At 26.2% G+C, this 24789-nt stretch overlaps 2 protein-coding genes across 4 annotated transcripts; one reads left to right on the forward strand and one right to left on the reverse strand.

Annotated features, from left to right (window-relative positions):
- Nucleotides 1-237: 237 nt before the first annotated feature.
- LOC132918689 (E3 ubiquitin-protein ligase RNF10) lies at nucleotides 238-15778 on the reverse strand. 2 transcript variants are annotated; one of them, XM_060980105.1, is made up of 15 exons: nucleotides 15096-15778; nucleotides 7900-8063; nucleotides 7612-7766; nucleotides 7432-7522; nucleotides 7116-7303; nucleotides 6741-6948; nucleotides 6538-6681; nucleotides 6387-6467; nucleotides 5603-5691; nucleotides 4506-4588; nucleotides 4194-4442; nucleotides 3907-4072; nucleotides 3731-3830; nucleotides 3332-3485; nucleotides 238-581 (listed from the first exon to the last, which is right to left on the reverse strand). In XM_060980105.1, exons 1-15 carry the CDS (start codon nucleotides 15190-15192, stop codon nucleotides 523-525), a joined length of 2028 nt encoding a protein of 675 aa, XP_060836088.1. In that variant the 5' UTR covers nucleotides 15193-15778; the 3' UTR covers nucleotides 238-522. The 2 variants fall into 2 exon arrangements, with proteins under 2 accessions (XP_060836088.1, XP_060836089.1); XM_060980106.1 differs by lacking the exon at nucleotides 15096-15778 and adding an exon at nucleotides 9783-9908.
- Nucleotides 10449-12569, forward strand: LOC132918690 (rho GTPase-activating protein gacZ-like). Of its 2 annotated transcripts, XM_060980108.1 has the most exons (6): nucleotides 10449-10688; nucleotides 10812-11004; nucleotides 11089-11154; nucleotides 11224-11513; nucleotides 11587-11677; nucleotides 11744-12569. In XM_060980108.1, the coding sequence occupies exons 1-6, from the start codon at nucleotides 10615-10617 to the stop codon at nucleotides 12032-12034; spliced, it is 1005 nt and encodes a 334-aa protein (XP_060836091.1). In that variant the 5' UTR covers nucleotides 10449-10614; the 3' UTR covers nucleotides 12035-12569. The 2 variants fall into 2 exon arrangements, with proteins under 2 accessions (XP_060836091.1, XP_060836092.1); XM_060980109.1 differs by lacking the exon at nucleotides 11089-11154.
- Nucleotides 15779-24789: the final 9011 nt, after the last annotated feature.

The raw sequence follows: 24789 nt of genomic DNA on the forward strand, positions 1-24789 counted from the left end.
TTAATTTTTATCCTTGATTTTAGTTAACACACGTTAGTTTTAGTGGTAGACTGGAGGGTTTTGTCTTTCCATCAGTTTCAGTTGTAGTTTCTGCATTATAAGAAGTTTTATCAAATACTTTGAAAATATCTTGTACTTGACTTGACAAAATAATTATTTGACTTATTTTCAAAAAAACAATATGATAATAATAGGGAATCTATAGTAGAACCAGGAACAATAACTAATAATTTTAAATTGAATTAATGAACAACATATTTATTTTAAAATAAATTTGGTTATACAACTAATTAAAATAAAATATTGATTTGCTGTTAAATTAGATTAAATATTATTTGATTATGTTATAGTATAACAAGCCAATTACTAGAATTACAAATAAAATAACATTCATACCTTAATTATGAAATAACTAAAAGAAAACTAAGAAATTTTTCTAAAATTAATTTTAATTAGTACAATTGTTACAGTTCATGACATTACAGAAACTTTAAATAAATAAAATAAATATATTACATAACTTCAAAATATTGGTTCATATTTGCTGCGTTTCTTCTTTTTATTTTTCGATTTACTGTTATCTAAAAAAAAGAATATTTTAATGATTAAACAATTGAATAATGTTGGTTTGTCATTGTAATTCGTAAGTCATACTCATACACTTGCTATATCAAATTTATCTTCTATAGCAGCGATTCTCAACCGGGGGGTCGCGACCCCCTTGGGGGTCGCCAACAATTTTTTTAGGGTCGCCAATTCATGTGGGAAAAAAAATGTTTCACTTAGAATCTTATAATTTTATTAATAGTAAGTGTTAAAATATATATATTTTTGTTTGGATAGTCCGATAGTCGATAAAAACGTACTATTTATTTATAATACAATGCAAGGCTAATTACAGATAAGATGACAATATAATCGATTACGCGATGTTCTGAGTATTTTATCGGTGGTTCGTCAGTTGTATGTCGTACACCAGCTCGCTGGTAAAGTATTGTTATTATAAGTTATACGCTATTTGTACATATTGTACGTTTATTCAATACCTAATTATTAAAAAATGAGTAAGCAAACATCTTTGTCAAATTTTTTTAAACAACCCTCAACATCAAATTCATCGTCACGGTCCTGATTCAGATGTTAGTGAAAATGAATTAAGACCACCACTTAAAAAGGTAAAACTAACTACAAAAATTTTGAACTACAATGAAAATTACGTCGAATACGGGTTTACTTATTTACGTGAAAATAATATAGATTTACCTCAATGTATTATATGTAGTATGGTGTTGGCCAATGCATCTCTAAAACCTAATAAACTCAAAAATCGAACTTTGGGAAAAAAGATCACAAAAGCTTACGTTTGATATGTTCCCATCTTTTTTTAATATGGTGGAAGAAAAAATAATAAATGAAAATGAAATAAATGAAATGCAAAATGTTATTGCGATTCATTTATTAAAACTAAAAGAAAAATTTCTTAAATATTTTGATCCAACGACAGATATTCGTTTAAACAATTTATGGGTTATTAATCCATTTATTAAATCAGAAAAAAATAAATTATCATCATTAAATGAAGAAAAATTAATTGAGTTGTATTCAGACAAAGGGTTGGAACAGATTTTTCATAGTAATAAAAACATAAGTAAATTTTGGATCAAAATTCAATCTGAGTATCCTGCATTGACAGAGGAAGCTTTAAAAAAGTTAATTCCATTTTCAACGACATACTTATGCGAAGCAGGATTTTCTACGATGACTACAATTAAAACTAAATCGAGAAATCGGCTGGATATATCGCCAACAATGAGAATAAGTCTATCCAAATCTATTGAGCCAAGGATTGACAAAATTATTTCAAATCAACAACAGCAAAAGAGTCATTAAATTAAAAAATATTCAAATGTACATAGTATACCTTTTTTTGTAAAATATTTAAGACGAAAAAAAATTTAAATTTAATATTATATTACCTATTTATTTAAAATTATCGGTAAGTCGAAATAATTACTTTTTTTGTAAAATATATACATAAATAAATACAATAACAGTTTATTCAATTTTTTAATGCTTACTTTACAAAAGGGTCGTTAGACATCTTGGTGACATTATAGGGGGTCGCGAACTCAAAAAGGTTGAGAACCGCTGTTCTATAGCATATTGTAGTACTTAAGTCTTTTAAAAATATCTGAAGTTAATATTTATTTAAGTATAATAAAACCACTTAAAATTAGCTCTATAGCCAAAGAAGAAACAAAGGCTCATGCAGGTAAATTTTAGTAAGTATGTAACCCTTCCAGGGATATAGTATAATTAAAGTCAACATTTTTTAGTTTAATATTTGTAAATAAATTTAAAAGTTGTAAAGTATAGTTAACTAGATTATCCATGAAGTAGGGTGGTGAAGCAGTTACAAGTAAGCCAATTCTACAGTTAATTCACAAAATGACCAAAGAAAATTTTAAACTAAATTAATAAAAGTAATGTAATTCTTATAGTTTGACGGGAGACCACTTTCCATTTTTATCATTCAGTGTCCCGTGATGATTTACCCATTGCAATATCTCCTGAAATAATTGATATATTATAATTATGATTTTTAAAAGACTCACAGAGAGAAGGGCTAAAAGTATTTCATATTTTAATTTAATTTAATGTTTTGTTAAAAAAGTTAAAACAAATAATTTTTTACTTAATTATTTTCATTAGAAACGAGATTTTTAGTATATTTTTTTTTTAGTATTGAGAATATTTTTGTATTATTAAACGGACATGAGTGGCAGGCCACATGTTTGATAATACTGAAAACTAGAAAACTAAAAAAAAATATATAAAAATCACGATGTTGATAAAAAAAATAAATCTTCAAAATTTAATGAAAAATAAACTTATTAACTTATTAACTTGGCTATCTTCATTTTTTTTGAAAATAATTAAATAAAAAATTATTTTTCTAACTTTTTTACCAAAACATTAAATTAAATTTAAAATATGAAATACTTTTATTCTTTGTCCCGGCGAATCTTTAAAATAAAACATAATTATGATATCTCCATTATTTCAGGAGATATTGCAATGGAAATCCTCACAGAAAATCCTGTATAATAAAAATTTAATGTATATAGAATTCTTTGCTTGGTGTATAGAAAATATGCTTAGTTAATAAAAAAAAATATAGGGTTAATTATTTGAACCCATGAATATGTCTAAGGATTAGATAGATGATTTGTGATCATTTTAAAGTAAAAAAATACATTTGTAATATTTGATTATGAGACAGATCACAAATTTCCTAGGATAATAAATATTTTTTTATATATAAACATACCATGTAAGTTCATGTTGGCTACAGCATCCTCTAGAATATTGTTCATCGACATAGAATTTGGTCTAGAACCCAATGTAGGCCATTGAGATGATATATTAGGTAAAACATGATCTGACGAAGAGGAGTTACTTGCAATACTTTCATTCTGCAATGCCTACAATACAAAGCTTAATTGTTATAAAATTTCATAAATGTACTAAAAAACAAAATAAAATAATTGTAAGTATATAATATTATATTTTATTCCAAATATGAATTTTAAAAATAAGCCACCATCCAAAAAAAAAATATCATTAATATTTTTTGTATTTTAATTATTCTAGCCTCCCTAAAAATTGAATTAAATGTCTGCCATAATCTATTATTGTAGAAAAAAAATTGAGAATATTCACACTGTACCTTTGCAAATGATAAATTACTTGGTGAACCATTAGAAGTATTTACTATAGCATGATCTGAAGTTGAAGTTATTCCAATTGATTCACTCAAAGGAATCATGCTATTTAAAGATTCAAAAATTGTTTAAACATTTAATTATAAAAATTATATATCACGGAAGAATAAATATTATATACCTTTTGTCAGCAAATGGATCATAGCCACATTCTGGGAATAAACTCCTATTATGCCATTCAGGAAGTGGCAATTCCTTTTTAGAATTTCTTTCTTCAATGCGTTTAGCAAGTCGTTGCTCATCACGAGCACGTCTATCTCTAATAGCTTTTTTTTCATCCAAGTTGGCTAAATTAAAAAGATTTTAAGTTACAATATTTATTTACAAGAAATTCATTCTAGCAGATATACAAAAAAAATTCTATTAAATATTTTTAACAATATCAAAACAAATGTTGGTTATAATTACTTTTAAATATAAATAAGGTTTCTTGATTGACAATATTGGTCAAATCTAATTCAACCCATTCAAAAACAGTAGTTATGGGCAAATGTAATAAGAATCTATAGCGTTTTCTTGATGCTTCAGTCATCGATAAGGATTGTTTTTCAATTACAATAGCATCTATCTGTTGTGGACTATTTTCTAGACTTCCAAACATACATTCTAACATTTCTACATTAACTGCAGATAAATATATATGCTGACCATCCAAAGCTGTTAAAATTAATAAGTATGTTAAAAATATTTACCAACACATTAAAATAGTTAAATATTTACCTTGATAGAAAAAAAAATCTTTTTTGGCAATTTTTTTCTGTGAAACCTCTTTATTATCAGTGTTAAAATTTGTTTTCATTTCTCTAAAAGTTAAAATATTTTTTTAATATTTATGTACATAATTTTTGTTCATCTAATAAACTATAATTCTATATTAGAAAAAAATAAGTAATTGTGGACTAATAAGAATAGATATGTTCATTACTATCATTATGTTTAATATTCAGTTATGTATAATCCTAAATATTAACATCTAAAATACAACAAATTTTATAATTTTATATTGCAATACCATGCTTTGATTATTATCTTGGCAGATATGTAGAGGATGCAAGATACTCAGTCAGAGACGTAATTTAGATTTTTTGTTTATAATAAATAATAATTAATACATCATATGTATTAATAGGACGTCTCACCCACATGTGTTGTCTCCGTCTTACACACGTACAACAGTAAACTTTTGTTCGCCAATTTCAATAGTGTGCTATTAATTTTAATATTAGAGTGAATTGACCTATTATCAAACTTTTAGGTAAGAACATGAGTTCTCTCATTGGTTTTTTACGATATTTTAATTTTTAGGTGAGTTATGAGTATGAAATTATTAAATATTTAAAAATGCTCATAATTCACTTAAAAATTAAAATATCGTAAAAAACCAATGAGAGAACACATATGTTCTTACCTAAAAGTTTGATAATAGGTCAATTCACTCTAATATTAAAATTAAAAACACACTATTGAAACTGGCGAACGAAAGTTTACCATGTGTAAGACGGAGACAATACATGCGGGTGAGACGTCCTCTTAATACATGATTTATAGATAATAAGACTATTGCTAGATAATAAGTGCTAATATATAGAATATGTTTACATTACTATTAAAAAATAGTTAGGCTATCTATTACTGTTAAATATTCTTAAATCATTATTATGATATGACATAAATTACGAAGAAGTTAGGTAAATTTTTTTGTGAGTTGTTTAATTAACTTAAACGTGTACTTTTACACTAATAATGTTTTTTTTTTAATTGTATTATGTTATTTGATTTTGATCAAGGAATTTTTAACATGTATTTTATTATCTTACTTTATACGTGCATTTGGATTGTCATCCAAGACATTACCAACATGATTGGAACACCCAGGAATCTCTAGAATGTTCTTTAACGGTGATTGCTATAAAATAAAAATTTGTATTATTTCATAATAAACTGATTAATTATATTAATAGTAAACACTCATTATCTCAAAAAGTTATATCTTTTTTTATAATTTATACAAACATAATATTTTTGGTATTGTACTTTTTTGAATAGTACATTTTTAATTTTATATTCTTAAGTAATAAAAAAAGACTAAAAATGATTAATGACTAATGAGTATTCAAACTATAAATGAGCAGAGGAATTTAACAAAAAATGTATATATTTGTTACTTGACCTAATTTATTTACAGGCACTAATCCAGGGGGCCAAGGGGCCAAGCCCCGCATAGACTGCAAAACAGGTAAATTCTAGGACGTCTGTTTTTGGCAGTCGATGAAATATGATATGCACATGCAATACCTCCCCCCCCAGAAATATACTCTGGATCCATGCCTACTTATTTATTTGAAAATGTACTTTTAAAAACTAAAATTCTAAGAAAAATTATTCTGCTACAGAATATGAAATAAAAAATTTATGAATTCATCCAAAAAATAAAAACTTAGAAAATATGACAATATAATACATTAATTTATTTTTTAATAAATAATAGCTTAAAATTATGTTAAAAATAATAAATTTTCAAAAGCTTTTAATACTTTTTGTGATTATGTTTACTGTTAAAAGATCATCCTGCATAATTTATATTAATTTTAATTGAATTACTAGTGATGCCGGTGGTGATCCAAGATTTGCATTTAGTACAGGATTCATAGGTTCACAGTTTATTCCTTTTGTTTCTAAATTCTTATTAAGAGAAAAAGAAAATTAAAATGTATCTTACATAATGCATGATTTTATTTTACAAACAACTTACTGGTTCCTGGTTCATTAAAATGTCTTCTCTTTTTGATAATAACTCAAGAGCTTCAAATATATATTTTTTTTCTGCATCTTCAGTTTCCCAGTAGTCTAAAAGTAGAACAAGAGCTTCCCTTTCTTGGTTTAAAATATTTAAAATCTGAAATGTTACATTGGTAAATTTGTGTTTACAAATATCTTAAATGTTTGATTTCTTACTTGGCTTTTATAACCAATTAGAAGTCTGGAATATGCAGTAGAATAATTAGATTCACAAGCTGATAAAGGAATATCATCAGATGGTTTAAAAGTATTTTTACGGAGTTCAGATATCGGATATGCTTGCAAAGAATTTCTAGCACGCTTCATTAATTGTAAAGTTATTGATTGACCAACACAGCATTCTTCTTTAATAATTATTTCAACGCTAAAAATACCAAAATTACTACATTGCATAAACATTTAATTTTTCTTACAATGTAGGTACATATAATATTTTTCAAACAATTAATATTTAAAATAATAAAATGTTAGAATATAGTGTAATGGATTTTATATAATTAACAATAGGTTTTTTTCAAATGTCATTGTTACCTTTTTAATTCTTTTTTTAAAATTCTAGAATGACATATGGGACAGCCAGCAGTATCAAGTTCTTCATTTATATCTAAATAATGTAAAATGCAAGGCCAACAATATATATGACCACAACGAGTCATTTTTGGTGTTATTGGTATATCCATACATATAGGACATTTAATAAATTGAGTAGAAAACATTTTCTGAAACAATAAATGTATTATTTAGATTAAAAAACAGACTATCAACTGCTAATTTTTATTACAAACATGTTTTTGGCAAATATTTTACTTGAACTGATATAAATTCTAACTAAACAATTTAAGCTTACTATCTGTTCAATGCAATCCCAATCAACAATTTCATCCTGATCAAACATCCACTGAGAATAATCTTTTCCAAACTTGACTACGAATTGACAACTGTTTTAACAAAATTATTTATCAACGTCATATTGTAATATTCATTTAAAATGTGCTAATAGTATTTAAGCTAAAAAACAAAAAAATACTTTGCTATCAAAAAGTGTTTGACATTGAATTTTTGTGGAAATTCTTTTTTTCTGGATCCGTAGCCACTGCGCATATTCCATTTATTATTATGATCCATGTGCCTTAATGTAGGCAATATATCATCATCATCAACATCATTTAATGATTCAGTTACCTAATAATTATAATTAATTAGCAAAACAGATTTAAAATAAAAATGTAATACTTAGATATAAAACAAAAATATAGTACTTATAAAATAAAAAAATGTAGCATGGCTCAAGTAAAATATATTATTATTTACAAACCTCGGAACTCTTCTTTCTACAAAAGAGACTAGCTCGAGGTTGCGGCTGTTTACTGTTATTTGAATTCTTTTTAAAGCTGATATTTCGGTTAGCTTCAAATCTCTGAGGTTGAATATTAACAGCTTTTCCATTTCGACGATTTGAATACTTTGAATTTGATGAATCTATAAAATAAAATAAGTAAAAATAAAAAAAAACTATATTTTTTTGATTAAAATTAATTAATACTAAATTACTTTATTCAAGTTTTAGTAAATTTTTAAAAAACATTGAATATTCATAAGTAATAGCTAATAGACATTCTAAAAAAAAAGTTTACTTCCATATTTAATGAGATGCAAATATTGTAAATTTCAAGATAATGAAATTAAAAAAAAAAATTATGTATGTTGTAAAATCCTAAAGGTTCAATCAATTGAATATTGAGGTACTCTGTACTTATAATTTTGTAAATTTTAAAGTAAATTCTACAATTTTGTATCAAGTAAATCTACTTACAATCCTAAAAACAAGAGAAAAAATTCAGTAGGTTCAATTAAGTTAAACTTAAAATTAAAATTATATTCAATGGAATATGATTATCATATATCGCTACTTTCCATTTTTCAAATAATAATTATTTAGTGTCTAATAAATTTTTTTTTTTTTTAACATTTATTTTATTTATACTATCTATACAGTGTTTAGTATAATAACTAATAAGCATAATAGATGGTTATAAAAAGAAATACAAAATTTAACAGAAGGGCTTGAGTGGAGAAGCCGCCCACTCTGGTAACAAAATATAATTGTTAAAAATACATTGGTAATTTATTTTATTAATATAATATTACGATTTAAAGATATAATTATTAATTTATTATATTCCTATAGTTTCATTCCTAATTGGAGGAAAATTGTTACGGCACACCTGAACCCCCCCCCCCCCACCTTACAAACACCAACTGTTTTTGGTCACCCTCTATTCTGTCTTGTCTATGTTCTTCGATCTTCCTCTTTATTTTTACATTTATTTCTATAGCCACTAACACCACCACTGAATTATATCTGCGTATAATGTGACGGTTGTACGACACTTGGGCGCAGGACATTTGGGCTCGGCAAATTGGGTGCAGGACAATTAGGGGCAAAAACATTTATTTATTAATTCAAATTATAATAATACTATTATGCAATATCTACTTAAGAATATTAAATCTACACAATTTTTAATAATTTAATTTATAGGTAATTAACATTTTTTTTTAGCGCTTCGGTAAACTTCCATATGAAAGATGGAGTGCATTTAATGTTGAATTAAATGAATTATGCCATCCTTCTACTGAATTATCCGTCTTAGGAATATCATATTGAACAAGATTGTAACAATTCCAAAGCTGTATTGGAAATCTAGGACTTCCGCGTTTTTTATTACGACATAATTTCCCGATCCACGTACTCTCAAAATAATCCAAAAAACCTGACAATAAGATTTCATTTTCAATATAAAACTCAGTTTCCAAAATAGCTTCATATGCATTAATTACCAAATGCGGAGAAACAAATGATAATGCATTTAACATTTTAATGATTAATGTGAAATTAAATTCTTCATGATAATTAATAGCTAACCCACTAACTTGGATATGTCTCCATAAAGCTTGCACCAAATTGTCATTGCGCTTAAAAGTCCCGCACCCAATTTTTTGCACCTAAGAGTTGGCCTACCTAATGTGACCGAATCATCTCGCCATCTCAACCAATTCGTTCTAATTTAGTCATACTCATACAAAAACATACCCACATAACTTATAAGATAAATTCGAATCGAATAAATGCCAGATTAAGGTATCTGCTAATGATATATCATAAAATGTTACAGATATAGATATTATTATCAATACCTGTGTAAAATGTAATTTAAATTTTTCCATCAAAGCCAAATGTGTTGGTTTAACTTTGGTTGTGAGTGTTGTGACTTGCGAGGTTAGCGCAGTGTGCGGTGTATTTGCAGCTGTAGCATATAAGCGGCAGCGGCAGTACCACCACTACCACCACAACGGAGGTATTCGACTGATACGATAACTTATTGTTTAAATTAACAATGGAAAATGTTATGATACAACCGATAACCGGAAAATATGCATAAAAAATTTAATAAAAATTTTTAAGTTGTAACAAAAAACAAGACACACATAAAAAATATACAACATGAAATTACAAATTTTGTTTTTTCATAACGTGAATCCAATTAGATTCCATGTTGAGTGTTGACATTGTTTACGATTACACAAATAAACATGCAAATGCTGAAGTCTTTTAACCGATAGGCGGCGACTGTTCAAATAACAAATTATCCATTTTCTATGGTCCAAATGCAACAAATCAATATCCATAATCCATACCATTATACCAAAAATATAAATAGATTTATATAATATTTATTTATATTTATAGGTACATTATAAATTTATTTTGTCATGACCCATATAAATAAATGAAATTATAGTTTCGTTTCTTTTCCATGAAATTGTGGCGTTGTCTAATGATAAGAATTCATAAACCGATAACCGAATGGCCGCACAGTAAGTTAATGGCCAGTTGGCCGTCGTGTAAAACTGGAAAACAAAAGAAATAACTCATCTTCTTAAAAATCGTTCAAACCCAACCTACCGTCCGCGTTCGCTTTTCACTTTTAATATTTTAACTGTTTAAATCATAAGTTAATCGCTCGATATGGTAAATAAGTGCAGTGTGACTTGTTGCAGAAGCCTGTACGCGAAGGACGATGTCAAAGTTAGATTACACAGGTAATCTACTAAAAACGTACTCGGGACTACCTCCGTTGTGGAGGATGGAAGTTGATGGAATGCATTGCAACTAGATTTGGAGCATTATATCAATTCGTTTTCATTCTTATCTTTTTCGTTTAGGTTTCCTTTATCGGATCCAGAAACACTACCTTTGTGGATAGCTGCCACCGGTAGAGAAAAAGATTGGAAACCTTGTAAAAGTAGTAGATTGTGTGGCAATCATTTTGAAAAATCTGAATATATAATTGGCCATGGCAAAGGTGTTTTAAAGACAAAATCAATCCCGACAATTGAATATCGTACAGAGGATATGGTATGTTGTTTGAAAATTGATTGGTTTAAAATAAAATATATTCTATATCTATATAATATATATATATAATGTATATTACTTTAGAAATACCAAAAAAAGAAGTCGCTAAATTCAAGCAGTGATGACGGGCAAATGAACAAATATTTAAATGTATTTATAATTAATAGATTGATAATTTCTAACTTTTTTTTTATTTATGAAAATTTTTAAATTATATAGGAAATTAGTGATACAAATGTTGAAATTGTTCAACTTGACTATTATGATCTAAATAATGAACATCAAAATAAGGGTAACAATTGTGGTAATGAAGAATCATATTATAATAATGAGAATGTAAATATAGAAGATGAAAAATACATAAGAAAAGATAAACATGTTAATTTTTCAAACTCTGAGAGTGATTATGACAACAGAGATAATTCTAATTGTGACGAGGCCTTAAAAAATGAATATGAAGATTTTAACTATGAAACAAACAATGATATTTGTAACCGAGAAAATCAATGGTATGCTTTTTATTTTATGTTAACAATTTAAATTGGTTCTTATTAATAATACTGAATAAAATGTATTGCTTAGTTATATGTTTACAAGCAGTTTCAAGGAAGGTGCCGAACCCATAGTTTTAACATCTCCGGATGAAAAACCATCTGAAGTATCATTGAGCATGGTAAGATTATAATATCTTAAGAATTTATAAATAAAATACTTACATTTGACATTAATATAATTTCAGAATATTGACCAATCAATAGCGGATTCCAATTTTAATAAAATTATGGCTTTAAAATTAAAAAAACAAAGACGCACTAAAGATATTTATTCATTATACTTCAAGTCTCTAAGGAAAAAAAATTTTCAAAAACAACAAAAAAATTTAAGTTCTTTTAACAATGAGACAGCGTCATTTGCTGCTTTTATAGAAGCTCAAATGAAAGATTTACGTAAAAATAAACAAGTTTATTTAACAACAAAACACAAAATTCAAAAAATACTAATGAAAGCACAGCTTGAAATAGCAAATTGAATCAAGTTTGAAAAATGGCCCAATTTTATTAGTAGTTTTCGTTTAATCTAATAATAAATTTATACATACCATACATTATACTATTAAAATTATATCATATAGTATTTTATTAATGTAGAATAATATTTTTATTATAATATGTAAGACTAATAATGTAAATTGTATTATAGTTTGTAGATGTATATGCAAACATTTATTTAATTTTATAACATTTTATTTATATATTAATAAATTATAATTAAATGAAACATTTTTATTTTAAGTTTTTACCTTAAATAATTTTACTCTAAAACTAAACAAACTTATTTGATTTAATTTTAAGATGATATCACTTATTTATTGTATTATCTAACTAACATAACAAGAAAAATTTAGCGTTTAGCAGAAACTACTTTGTGTTAGATTTTTAATATTAGAATAAACTATCTTATTTTTTTACTAAAAAATTAGAACATTACTTGTATTTTCAATTTTTAATGAAGTTATTAGCACTTAAAAAGTAATATTTTACATAGGTGCCTACTCCAGCTTTAAATACCACATAGTAAGTTTTTGTTTACCAGTTTCAAAAGTGTGCTTTTAGTTTTAATATCAGAGTGAATTGACCTGATATCAAACTTTTAGGTAAGAACATCATCTGTGTTCTCTCGTTGGCTTTTTACAATATTTAATTTATAGGTGAGTTATGAGTATGAAATTATTAAATATTTGAAAATGTTCATAATTCACTTAAAAATTAAAATATCTTAAAAAGCCAACGAGAGAACACAGATTAATGTTCTTACCTAAAAGTTTGATAATAGGTCAATTCACTAATATTTTTAAATACTATTGAAACTGGTAAACGCAAATTTACTATGTCTTAGGTGTGTAAGACGGAGACAACACATGCGGGTAAGACGTCCTCTTAATATTAATTATTAATGGCAACAACACATAATTGATTCTGCTTAACACAAATTTACTATGTTAAATGTTGTACATATTTTGAAAGATAAATACAACTTAATATACAGGTATGATGTCCTTTTAATGGGAACATAAATTATCTATTATTTTAGTCAAGATTTTTTTAAGTTTGGCTTTAAAATTATTCATGATTTAAGTTGAAAGAGAAAGACATGGCATATTATAATGTACTACAAAACAAAATAATATAAAAAATAAAACAAATCTTATGAACTTACAATTATTTTACATCACTGATATTTTTCGTAGAATGCACTTTTGTTAGAGATGCAACTTGTAATTTTTATATAAATTAACTAACTATGTTTTAAGTTAAGAATCCTCTTTGCCATCTTAAATGAAAATGGCGCCATGATTTATTATTCTAAAATGTTATAAATTTAAAATTGATAGTGGTTCACTTAAAATAAAAATTTCAAAAATTACAGTTTGATAAAAGCACAAAACATAATATCTTGAAAAAATGTCAGAAGGTACTTGATGAAATAATGAGTGTTTAATGATAAAAGAATCACTCTGTAAATTATAATGAAAACAATTTTCTGTAAAATTTACTTAACTTAATATAATTTGAAATCATATCGGTATCATATTGGATTTTAAATTTTAGTATAATGAATTTATCAAGTACATAATTTTAATGTGATAATCATAATAATTTATAATCATTTTTTTTAATACTAACATTTTAAAAGAATCATTAAAAATTTTGATGACATTAATAGGCCATCGTGGTGTTGAAAACCTTTGGTCTGTATTAATTAGTTATTAACAGTGCTTGAATTTTGGTGGGGGTGCGCAGGGGAACAGAGCTCCCCTAATATTTTTTTAGCGTATCCCAACTTTATTTTTTCACAGGAACGGGGGAACAGCACAAACTTATGTCCAAATTAATTTTTATTGAAATGTGAATTTCAATTTATAATATAACAAATTTTACAATTTTTAGTATTAAAGTTATTTTTGATAATAGTTTATTAATTTATTATTATTATTATAACTTCTATGGCCCTACATATATTTTTTGTAGTTTGCTTATTAATTATTAATTAATTATAATACCATACTGTTCTTTGCGGAAAAAACTTTGCCTATAATTTATTGTACATAATATTTATTCTGTCAACTTATGAAGGTAAAATTAAAATATCTGTATATAAAAAAAAAAATAGTGGAAAAAAATAGTGGAAGTGGTATTTAAAATATAATTAAGGAAATCAAGAGGGGTATGGGAGCAAAGCCCCACACATGTCTGTGTTAAGTAATTGTACACTTGGAACGCAATTTTTAAATCATTGGATTAAGCTCCTCTACTTAATTTTTCATAATTCGAGCACTGATTATTAATGAGAATAAATATAGTGAGAGATCGTCCTTTTATTTTCACCCTAATACCATATTTAGTGTTTAACATGCATGTACACTGTGTAGTGGTTAAAATATTAATAATTAAAACTATAGGATAGGTATTAAGTATGTTTACTTAATTACAGGCCTGACTTAAGTGTTTAAACACACCTAGGCAAACTTGAAATTTGCAGCCCCTTACATGTAAATACTACATCAAATCTATAATACAAAAATGTTAAATGCTACCCTAGGTGTGGGCCTATGTTACCTACCTACCTCTTGAGCCAGGCTTGCTTATGTTGTCATTGAAATATTGAATAATGAATATTACACAATTGTTGTAATCTTATCAATACTCTTATCAGAAAATTATATTTAGAAGTTGTATGACTAGGTGAATTGCATTTCTTGCAACAAATAATGTATTTCGACATTTTAACAACGCTATTGCCTATTGCCAATCATTATTTATTGGTAAATGTCACATGCCTATCGTAATAACCGTTTTTGTTGAATGATGAGTTTATAGGAAAGTTTAAAACTTTATAAAATCTCGACATGGCGACAGATAAGGTGGACTATAGTTTTGAGGGGGCATAGAACGACACAATATTATTATTATTGCTTCGTTATTGGTATTTTAATAGCACGAATATCACTGCACATCGGCTTAAATCGTATCACCACTAACCCGATGAGCCTTGACCTCTAAAAAAACGAAGCGTAAGTGCCTCTAACCTACCTGTCGATTTCTTGGTGTCCGTCTTACTGTTGGCCTGCAGCTGAGACTTCGGCGCGGGCACGTTCAGTTTTCTCTCCATCTGACGGTTGTCTGACATTGGTAGTGGTTGAACGGGGATTGGAGGTGTGATCTCCAGGAGGAGAATAAGATTGACGCGAACCGGACGGCGACATTGTATTCATTGAAATGCCATTATCACACGAACGAATCTCGGAAACAATCGTATTGTCGTTGTTGCCCACGAGATTGGGTCGGGGATCCGGTTCGACGAACGAAGCGCACAGGGAGTCAAGGGGCGGTGATTTGAGAGCTGGACCCTCTCTGTTTGCGCACTGAATCGGCGAAAATAAGAAAATATTGGGAATTCTAGTGATCACTCGACGAGTTCGAAAGCGCTGAGTATTGTTTAACGCGGGTGTCGCGGTCAAAGCGATACGAAACCGCTACTTTTTCGTACCGTGCGAACGCTATGAGGGAACGACGTCTGTCGGTCACTGAAACGTCTGAAACTGTCGTCACTACTCACTTGATATCTCGCACTGGCAGAGATGCCTTATAGCTGCTGGTGCGTGCACGTCTTTTAAAGTCGCAACGTACGAATCGTTACTCGTCACAACGTACGGCCGTGACGATTAGGCCCAAAACGTGATTGCGTATCGCCAATATTGCACTTTATATTATTATTTATTATTATCATTATCATAATAATACATTATACCACAATATTTAATTCTACCGACTTCCATCTACCCAGGTTGAAAAATGTCCTCTGTGATATGGGAATACGCAGTCTGTCAAACGTTTTTCATCCATGAAAATCTGAAAGTTACGGAGGTAATTTCAGTTTTACTAAACGTACCTAGTCAATTAATATTTAAAATAATAATTATATTCAATAATAATTAGTAAGTAGTAGATACTCTAATAAATAAAATAAACGAGGAACGTCTGCACGTATGGTTACAATAAATTGTAAATTGTATTGTAAGTACATATTAAATACATATATACCGCCGTATTATATAGTCACAACAGCACAACATATTTAATCGTATAACATACTTAATAGTTGTTAACTTATCTGTGTATCTATTTATGTACAAGAATAACTCTCACCGATTTAAACGATAGAAGAACTCTCTATAATATATCTTCTATAATACTATTCTAGTAACTGAAAAACAGTATATTAAAATATAAAAAGTTCAATTGTATGTTGTAGTAGTGTGTTCTTTTCATTTTTAGTGTTTTTGTTAATCTCTAATTAATTTTTGTTACAACTATAGAATATTTTATGAGTTAGTCTAAAAAAATTGTATATTTTATCTACTTACCCAAAATAAAAAGAATAAATTAAGCCAATGAAGGATATATAGGTGAGTAAAAGCAAAAGCACATTTTTTTTTTTTGAGGGGTGACTAGTGACTAGCTCCTTAATAAAAACTCAATTTGCACTAAATATTATAAATCGTTGTTGCCAGTAAGGACGGAGATCGTTGGGTCGACAGTAGAATAAATTATAATTTTATAATAATTAAGACCAAATCAACTATTCATAAGTAATAACAATAAGTAATCATAATAATTAATTAGATTATAATATTCGTTGTTACCACTTACCAGTAAAACAAGTTTTTAATTAAAGCTTAAAGCCTATATGATAAAACCAAACATTTTTAATATGTATTAATTTTTTTTATGTATCTACCATAAGCTTTAGTAAAATTATTAATAAAAATACATTAACAATATAAATGAAACAAGAATTCACGTTTCGTATAATGGATCAAAATTAATGGGACGATGGCACTAATTCAATTTATAAAATTTACCTATTCCAGATTCTTATATTTTCAGTTTTCATTAGTTCTTAAGGTACCCAAGTTTATGATAGAAAAATACCTTTTATTTGTTAATCAGTCATCTTAGTAGATAATATTTTTTATTAGTGTAGATGATATGTGATATGCGAATGTAATTTTATAGGTACACATATTTTTTTTAAATACAATATTATAATTAAGTATAAACTATAATTTTTTAAGGACTCGTATAGATATAGTGAATTGGCATATCGCGTGTGCATGTATGCGTTATTATTGCATGCACGTTCTTGTGTGTGTGGTCCGCCTATATAAAACCATTGTAATACCACTAATACCTATATATACATATGACAATTCAAATGATAAATGAATAACAGTTCATAGAAAAGTAGGGCGGTTGTCGACTTAAATATATGCATGCAATAAATGAATAAATATATATAGTATAAACTACATAGTACATAATAATATATGTATATTACATAACCTAGATTATGTTTATATACTAATATACTATATAGGTACTCGGGTATACGATGATACGAGAATCCATCCGTTCCTTGTACCAGCATGCGACTACCCCCGACTCATATATATACGTATATTGTTAGTTTAGGTTATTATACCTATTTATTTTATGTTCACGTTTGAGTGTGAGTGTTTGTGTGTTCAACGTTAATTGTATAACTGAGCCGGATGGGTTGGTATCAGTTGGGGGCAACGAGGTAGGGCAAAAAAAGAAATAGTACTAGAAATAACGCAAGTATATAGGAATTCAATTTCTATTTAAGTGGTGTTTTTCCGTCTTAACTATATAACACTGTTCACGTCGAATGATGATGATATATTAATATAATATTTCTACTGCAGGATGTGATTTTTTTTTTTAATAATAGACACTGTATACACTTGAAAAGTACTAATGTTTTTTTATAAATTATAAATGTTTATTAAGTGATTAAAAAATATCATTTTTAAAAAAAGTTATGGGCTTTTACTATTTTTATCATTATTATTTTTTAAGTTTTTAAGTTTTGAACAAGAATATACATTTTTATACTTAAAGTAGAAAAGTATTTTATTTACAAAAATCGAATTTTGAATTAGTAATTTGGTAAGATATAAGTTAAAACTTATAAGTATTAATCTATTTAGCAGAGTGGCACAGTCCCCACAGAGTTACTGTTTAAATATATTATTGTTGTTAATGCTCTAGAAAAAGTGAATGAATTAGTAAAAAGTGGAAATAGAATACGAGTAGTTTAGGACTTTTTAATTGAGTTTGGTACAGGTACGGTAGTTACATAACCAATTTACTATTTAGTTCAGAGTTAATTATTATTATTCAGAATACAAAATTAAAAAAGTATTAGGTAAGTGGGTATCGCTCTGCTGTACATTAGGTAATGAGTGATGGATCACTATTATAGATGTGTTAAATTTAAATTCAATAATTTTAATATTATATCTATGGATTATCATTAAATAAGAAAAACAATTCTGAACAGAAACGATCCATCAATGATCAGTTTCTATCACTAAGTCATCTGTTTTTTTAATATAGCTATTTAAGTACATCATTTATTTTACTTTTAGTATTTTAGTAGATATAATTTTTATATGTTTAAAATATTGGATTTATTATATTATTATAAATTTATAATAGGTACATATAATAGCTAATATATATATTTTATACCTTATTATTTCAATAATATAACACAATTTAATAATATCTTTCTGTAAATACCGTAAGATAGTAAAAATAAATTTAAAATGCCATTATCTAGTGACTAGTATTCTAGTAAGTACCTATTATGTGATATAGTGGAGAAAAACGAAAATTCGTTTTTGGAATAAAATGGCTACGGCCGTTTTTATACCACAATACGAAGACATTTGTTAGAAAATAATAGAAATAAAAGTTCACGTTAAGTACACATGAAATAAGTAAATAAAAAAAAAAGGGAGAATGTTAAACTTCTACAAATTTAGGAAATCTCCTACAAAAGATAGTGTTAACTCCTACAAAATATAGAGACGATAGAGTTAACTTACTGAGTTAACTTCTACAAAATAATATAAGAATAAAAAAAATATACCTATTTTATTAGAAATCAAAGAAAAAACTAATGGTATATAATTTTGATTCTTAAAACCATGAATAGTAAATAACTGCAGAAAATATTTTGTACCATAATTAAATGTACAGTCTAATAATATTTTTTCGTTAGAACAAAGAAATTTTAAATTTTCTATTCAAGAAAATACTATAATATGGGTATCTTGATCATTTGATAAAATAAATGACAAATTTTCAAAGTAGTTTGTTTTAATATCCATTACATTTATTGTACCATGAACTTTATAATACTTTTAGACAAAGGTGACAATATAGATTTACTAATATTATACACATTTCGTCTAATATAATTAATATCAGTTATAAATTGTATTTACTTATGATCATTTTTAGCTTTTTGAGCTTTTCACTTCCAAAATTGTGTACTCGAGTAAAAATTTTGGAGTATAGTATATTAGGTACTAGAATTTTTTTCGGGTAAAAAGGTCCGTGTAGGATATTACAGTATCTTTTATTTACAGATAAAAATGTTATTTGTGTAGGAGTATACATTTGACCAAAAAAAGTCCCCATTATAGTGAATTCCGTTTAGAAATGTTGAATACAAAATTAGGTATACAATTTAAGACATTTAAGTATACCTATGTAAATTCTAACCAAACTATAAATTTAATATTTTAGAAAAATAGTCTATAATAGAATGTCGCAAAGTATAACTTATTACAATTTTAAGTTTTAAGAACTAAACTGTCTAAACTGTAAATGTAACATAGACATACCACGTATACCAATAATTACTAAATCCTTAAAAAAAAATACCTACCTATACTGACATAATATGTCAAAATGACATTGTCATTGCTAATCTTATTTACTAGATTTAATATCTGATTATTGAGCAAGCTCTCTAATAAAAATTATGGTTATTTAGTTCTAAGAAGCCGTTAGAAATAAATAAAAGTTACATTTGGAATATTATTATTTATTATTAATATTATTTTACTTTGCTTAATAATTCTATATTGTACATTAAGAATTCAATGTAAGTATTAAATTATGTCACTGACTTTTAGTCAGAAATGAAATGATTTAGTTAGAAATGCCTTTCTTATTTTAAATTTGTAAATAATTATAAGAATTGGGAAGATATTGGTTCGATAATAATGTATCATCACTATCATGTTAGTGTATAGTAGTAAAATATCATTATAATATTTCTAGTTATTAATATCAATTTGAATTTCGTAATCAACATTTATCTTATACTTTATCTAAAAAATTACATTTATAAACTTTTGACTATTGTCTATAAATACTACTACCTTAATGAGGAAAAACAAGGTGTTTTGGTATCGTATAAGCTTATACAATTTTTCACTAAATCTATTATTGACATAACACAAAAATATAACATCTCTAATAAAAAAAATAAACTGTAATTCAGTCATATTATTAAGTATTATATCTCCAATAATGTATAAACAGTGAAACTAAAATTATGTTAATCCAAAAGTTATTGTATTTTTTGTATGACGGCAGAATACTAAAATAGTCTAAATCACAAAACGTTATAATAATAATGTACTTTTTTACATTTTATATGGTATGAAAATGTTTTGTTTTAAAATCATGTGCCATTGTGTGCATAAAAATTAAATTTTCAAAATCCTGTTGTAGCTAAAATTTATAATCGGCCAGAAATAGGGAGATACATTTCAGTTTTCTGTAACGTTCAAAGTTGAACCTCATATCAATTTTTTCCTTTATCTCCAGAAATGTTTTAATTTTTCTAATGAATCACTTTTATTTTATTTTGTTTAATGGCTCGCCCCACCTTTACAGTCCGGACGCCATGGCTGGCTTCTACTCGTCTAATCTAACTTGAGGCCCGCTTCACATGGACGCGTACGTATGCGGAGCGTTTCAATTTACATTGTTTAAAAGGACGTTACACCGACATTTACTGTCTCGGTCTCTCTAACGGATGAGATAGAAAAACCTTGTGAGAGAATTATCATCAAAGCAGCTACAGTGGGTGTTTGATCAAAATTAAAGTACCACCTATAGCTTAAAATCGAAATGAAAAATTTGGTGTATAATTCCACATTATGTTCATTAATTTAATTGTAAATTAAAATATCTAATTTATATATTAGGCATTTGTAAATAATGTTGATTATCCTATTTTGCTATAAAATAAATAATATCAACAAAAAACCTATTGTTATAAAAGTTATTTTCTCACAATTTCATATAGTTATTAATTTTAATAAAGTATATAATTTTTGTTTAAATTGTTTAAAATTTGCCGTGATTTTGTGAAGAATAAGCATAAAGACAAAAGTCCAATGGGTGAAAAGAGTTCTTTTGTGAGCTAATAACATTGAAGGTTATAAAAATCATTGCGGTAGTCATAAGCGCACACTTACCGTTCGTAATCGCACATTTTACACCGTTCAAAACCGCACACATTTGATTCACAGTTAAAAATTAAACAGCAAAATCATAAAATTGTTTTTCATCTGGACAAGTAGCCATAATCTCAATAAACGTTTATAATAACGCAAATATTAGGAATTATATGTGATGGTAAATAAGGCGAACCAAAAAAAAGTTTTAACGATGATCCAGATTTGGAATTTTTATTATTGTAATTTTTTTTTTAATATTGGAATAGAATTGATTTTGCTGTATAAACCCAAAAGTTTTATTTTTATGATTTTGTGATTTTGATTAAATATGATTAACGGGTGTTATTAATATATATCAATGTGTGTGGTATTGAACGGTTTGGTATGGGGAAAATATGCAGGATTAAAGTATAAAAGTGTGTGGTTTTTAACAACGACCTTTTTTTGAAAGTGTGCGTTTATGAACGATGCCCAAAAATCAAAACCGACTTAAGTATAGAGTATTTTTACTCTATGATATATAAAGCACTCTAAGAGGGTTAAGAAGACTTAGTCTTTGCAATATTAATCCAGACGAACTGATATTATTAGTAATTTTAAAATGTATCAATGTAATATTTTAGATTCTGAGCGGAGCGATGAATGATAAATATATTAATTTTTCAATGATGTATGTGGTTTTTTTTTTTGTTTTTGTAAACTTTTTTGAGGCAGTAAAAATACTTCGGTTTTAAAAAATGAGGGTGGTTTCTGGGAGAAAATTGAATCTACTTGGTACTTTGTTGGAAGTAATAATAAAATAATCGACGAAAAAAACAAAAAACAATGAAGAAAAAACTGGAAATTTGTATGCAAATCTAATTTTTGATAAAATCGTTTTTGATCTGACTAAAAAAAATAACTATAGATATTTGAATTTTTTACCAAATGTTTATTTTATTGTTTTTTTAAAATATTTTGACATTTTTAAGCTATATACTTATGGGCATAAGACATTTAAAATTTTCTTTTAGTTTTTCGCTCTAGAAATGTTGATTAAAAATTATTCGCTGGGTAAAAGTGCTTGAAAATTCAATATAATATTCCTTATAAATTATAATTTTTCAATTAAAAAATATCGAAAAATCTATAATTATAATTTTTTTTACACAAAATTAGTAAATATTATTTTATGATTGAAAATTCATTATTTTTTTTTTATATATAGGTATCTAAGATTTGAAAATGCAATACATGTATTTTTATAAGTTTTCCAATTTATAGGTACAAATTAAAATTAATATATAGGAATAGAATATTTTTAACAATAACACATAAATTAAAAAAATAATTCTTGCAATAAAACGTGCAATGTTTTAGCTTATTATTAAAGTTGAATTGGATATTATATTATTATTTATTAGTGATTGGCACTAAAAATAAATTGTGCTTTGAAAATTATGATAGGTTGTCCTTGCTTTGGGGAGTGGTGTCGACCCACTAATAATGTGAATAATGTTTCGCATACCTACCATTAACGTATTATTTTAATCTTTAATAATTTTTACAAAATTATGTGTTAATAATTTATTATACAGGATGAACCATGATGATGTTTTCTCCGAATATCCGTACACATAAAGATAACAAGGGCAAACATCACGCTCATCGTTCCTGTAGTGTTGTACAGTTCATTAGGGATTTTTCCTGACAATAAATATCAGATGACTCATTTTACCTAAATTAAAGTTTCAATTTAGATTGAATTTATAAAATTTAAAGAATATCATCAGTATACATTTTTGGTTTTTTTTAAGAAATTTAGCAGGCGCGATCAAAAATGTGTTTAACATAGAATTTTAAATATTTTAAGAGGAAGCAATTTTATAAAATTAATTTCTTCGTCTGTTCCACGTATTAATGTGTTATATACATATGCTATATAATAGTGTAAATCGTACATCGCATATATGGTATTATTTTATTAATTATTTAAAATATATAACATAATACTACGTATAAATTAATGTATATTATTTAGGTGTATACATTACTCTGACATTCCACTCCTCTATTTATCACTTTATAAATAATTTTAAATTGTATAAATAAGAAAACTTTCTGAGGTTTTATATTATAATTTTGGGTTTAAGTTATAAACATTTGAAAAAACCGACAACTCGCTCAGTAGTATGTTTAGTAAGTAGATATTGAGTGTACCTCATCATTGAGAAAATCACTGCTATATATGTGTTATTATGTTATATTATTTCAATCCAATGATAACATTTTCTACAGGACAAAATAATTTTGCGTTAAGATGGTGGATAGATAAACATCAATTTCTAAGCTTCAATCTAAAGATGGTATATTTTTATTACATTTATAATATTATTAGTATTTTCTCAATTTGTTAGTTTCAATTTTTTTTTTATTAAAAACATTGCTTATTGTTTATATATAACTTATAATATACCAATCCATTATGATACTCACTTCAGAAAACACATTTTTTAAATATTTCTTTTACATAATTTTAAGTCATTAAAAAGCATAAATAATGATAAAATAATTGAAATGATTAACTTGGATTTTTATTATAATTTTTTGTAAAACATATTTTCATTCTATAGTAGTAGGTACAATGTAACTATTATTGGATACTTAAATATTAAATAATGAATAAAAGATGATTTACTATTTTTTAAATACCGAAATGTACGTAACTATATATTTGAGTATTGATGCACCTACATGTAGATTATAGTTATATATTTAACAATCAAAAACAGGTGACACTACTGAGGGTCTTCCTATTCGAATATTTTATAATGTTATATAAACTTTGTCATCATACTTACTGATTATTGTAAAATAGATTGTAAATATATTTTTCTTAATAAAAAAAAAAAAAAAAAACAATCAAAATAAATGACAGCGGTGTTACCCGTAGTAACACCTAACTTAAATTTAATTTAGAAATAAATTGTAACTTAATATTATAGAAGGTTCTGTTTTTGATATAATTTCATGTAGAAATATTTACGAGGAGAAAAATGATTATTAATTTAATTTAAAAACAATATCTTAAGTATAATATAAATAGTTAATGGACATGATTATTAGTTATTACCTATACTTTATATAAACAAACTTATAAAGATTATTACTTATGGCTTGTACCTACTATAAATCACAATTTTAAGTTCACTGTTATTTTAATATAAAAATCATGAAATTTTTAAATGCTGTGCATCTGTTTTATTCTGTAATAATACAACGCGTAATTTGCGCAATAGTAATTTTGTACTACACATTATTTGCAATTAGAAAATAACATTTGTATTATAAATACATAATATACTACTTAAATAGTAAAATGTATATATATATTA

This window comes from Rhopalosiphum padi, chromosome 1, assembly GCF_020882245.1.
Source record: "Rhopalosiphum padi isolate XX-2018 chromosome 1, ASM2088224v1, whole genome shotgun sequence".
Lineage (NCBI taxonomy): Eukaryota > Metazoa > Arthropoda > Insecta > Hemiptera > Aphididae > Rhopalosiphum > Rhopalosiphum padi.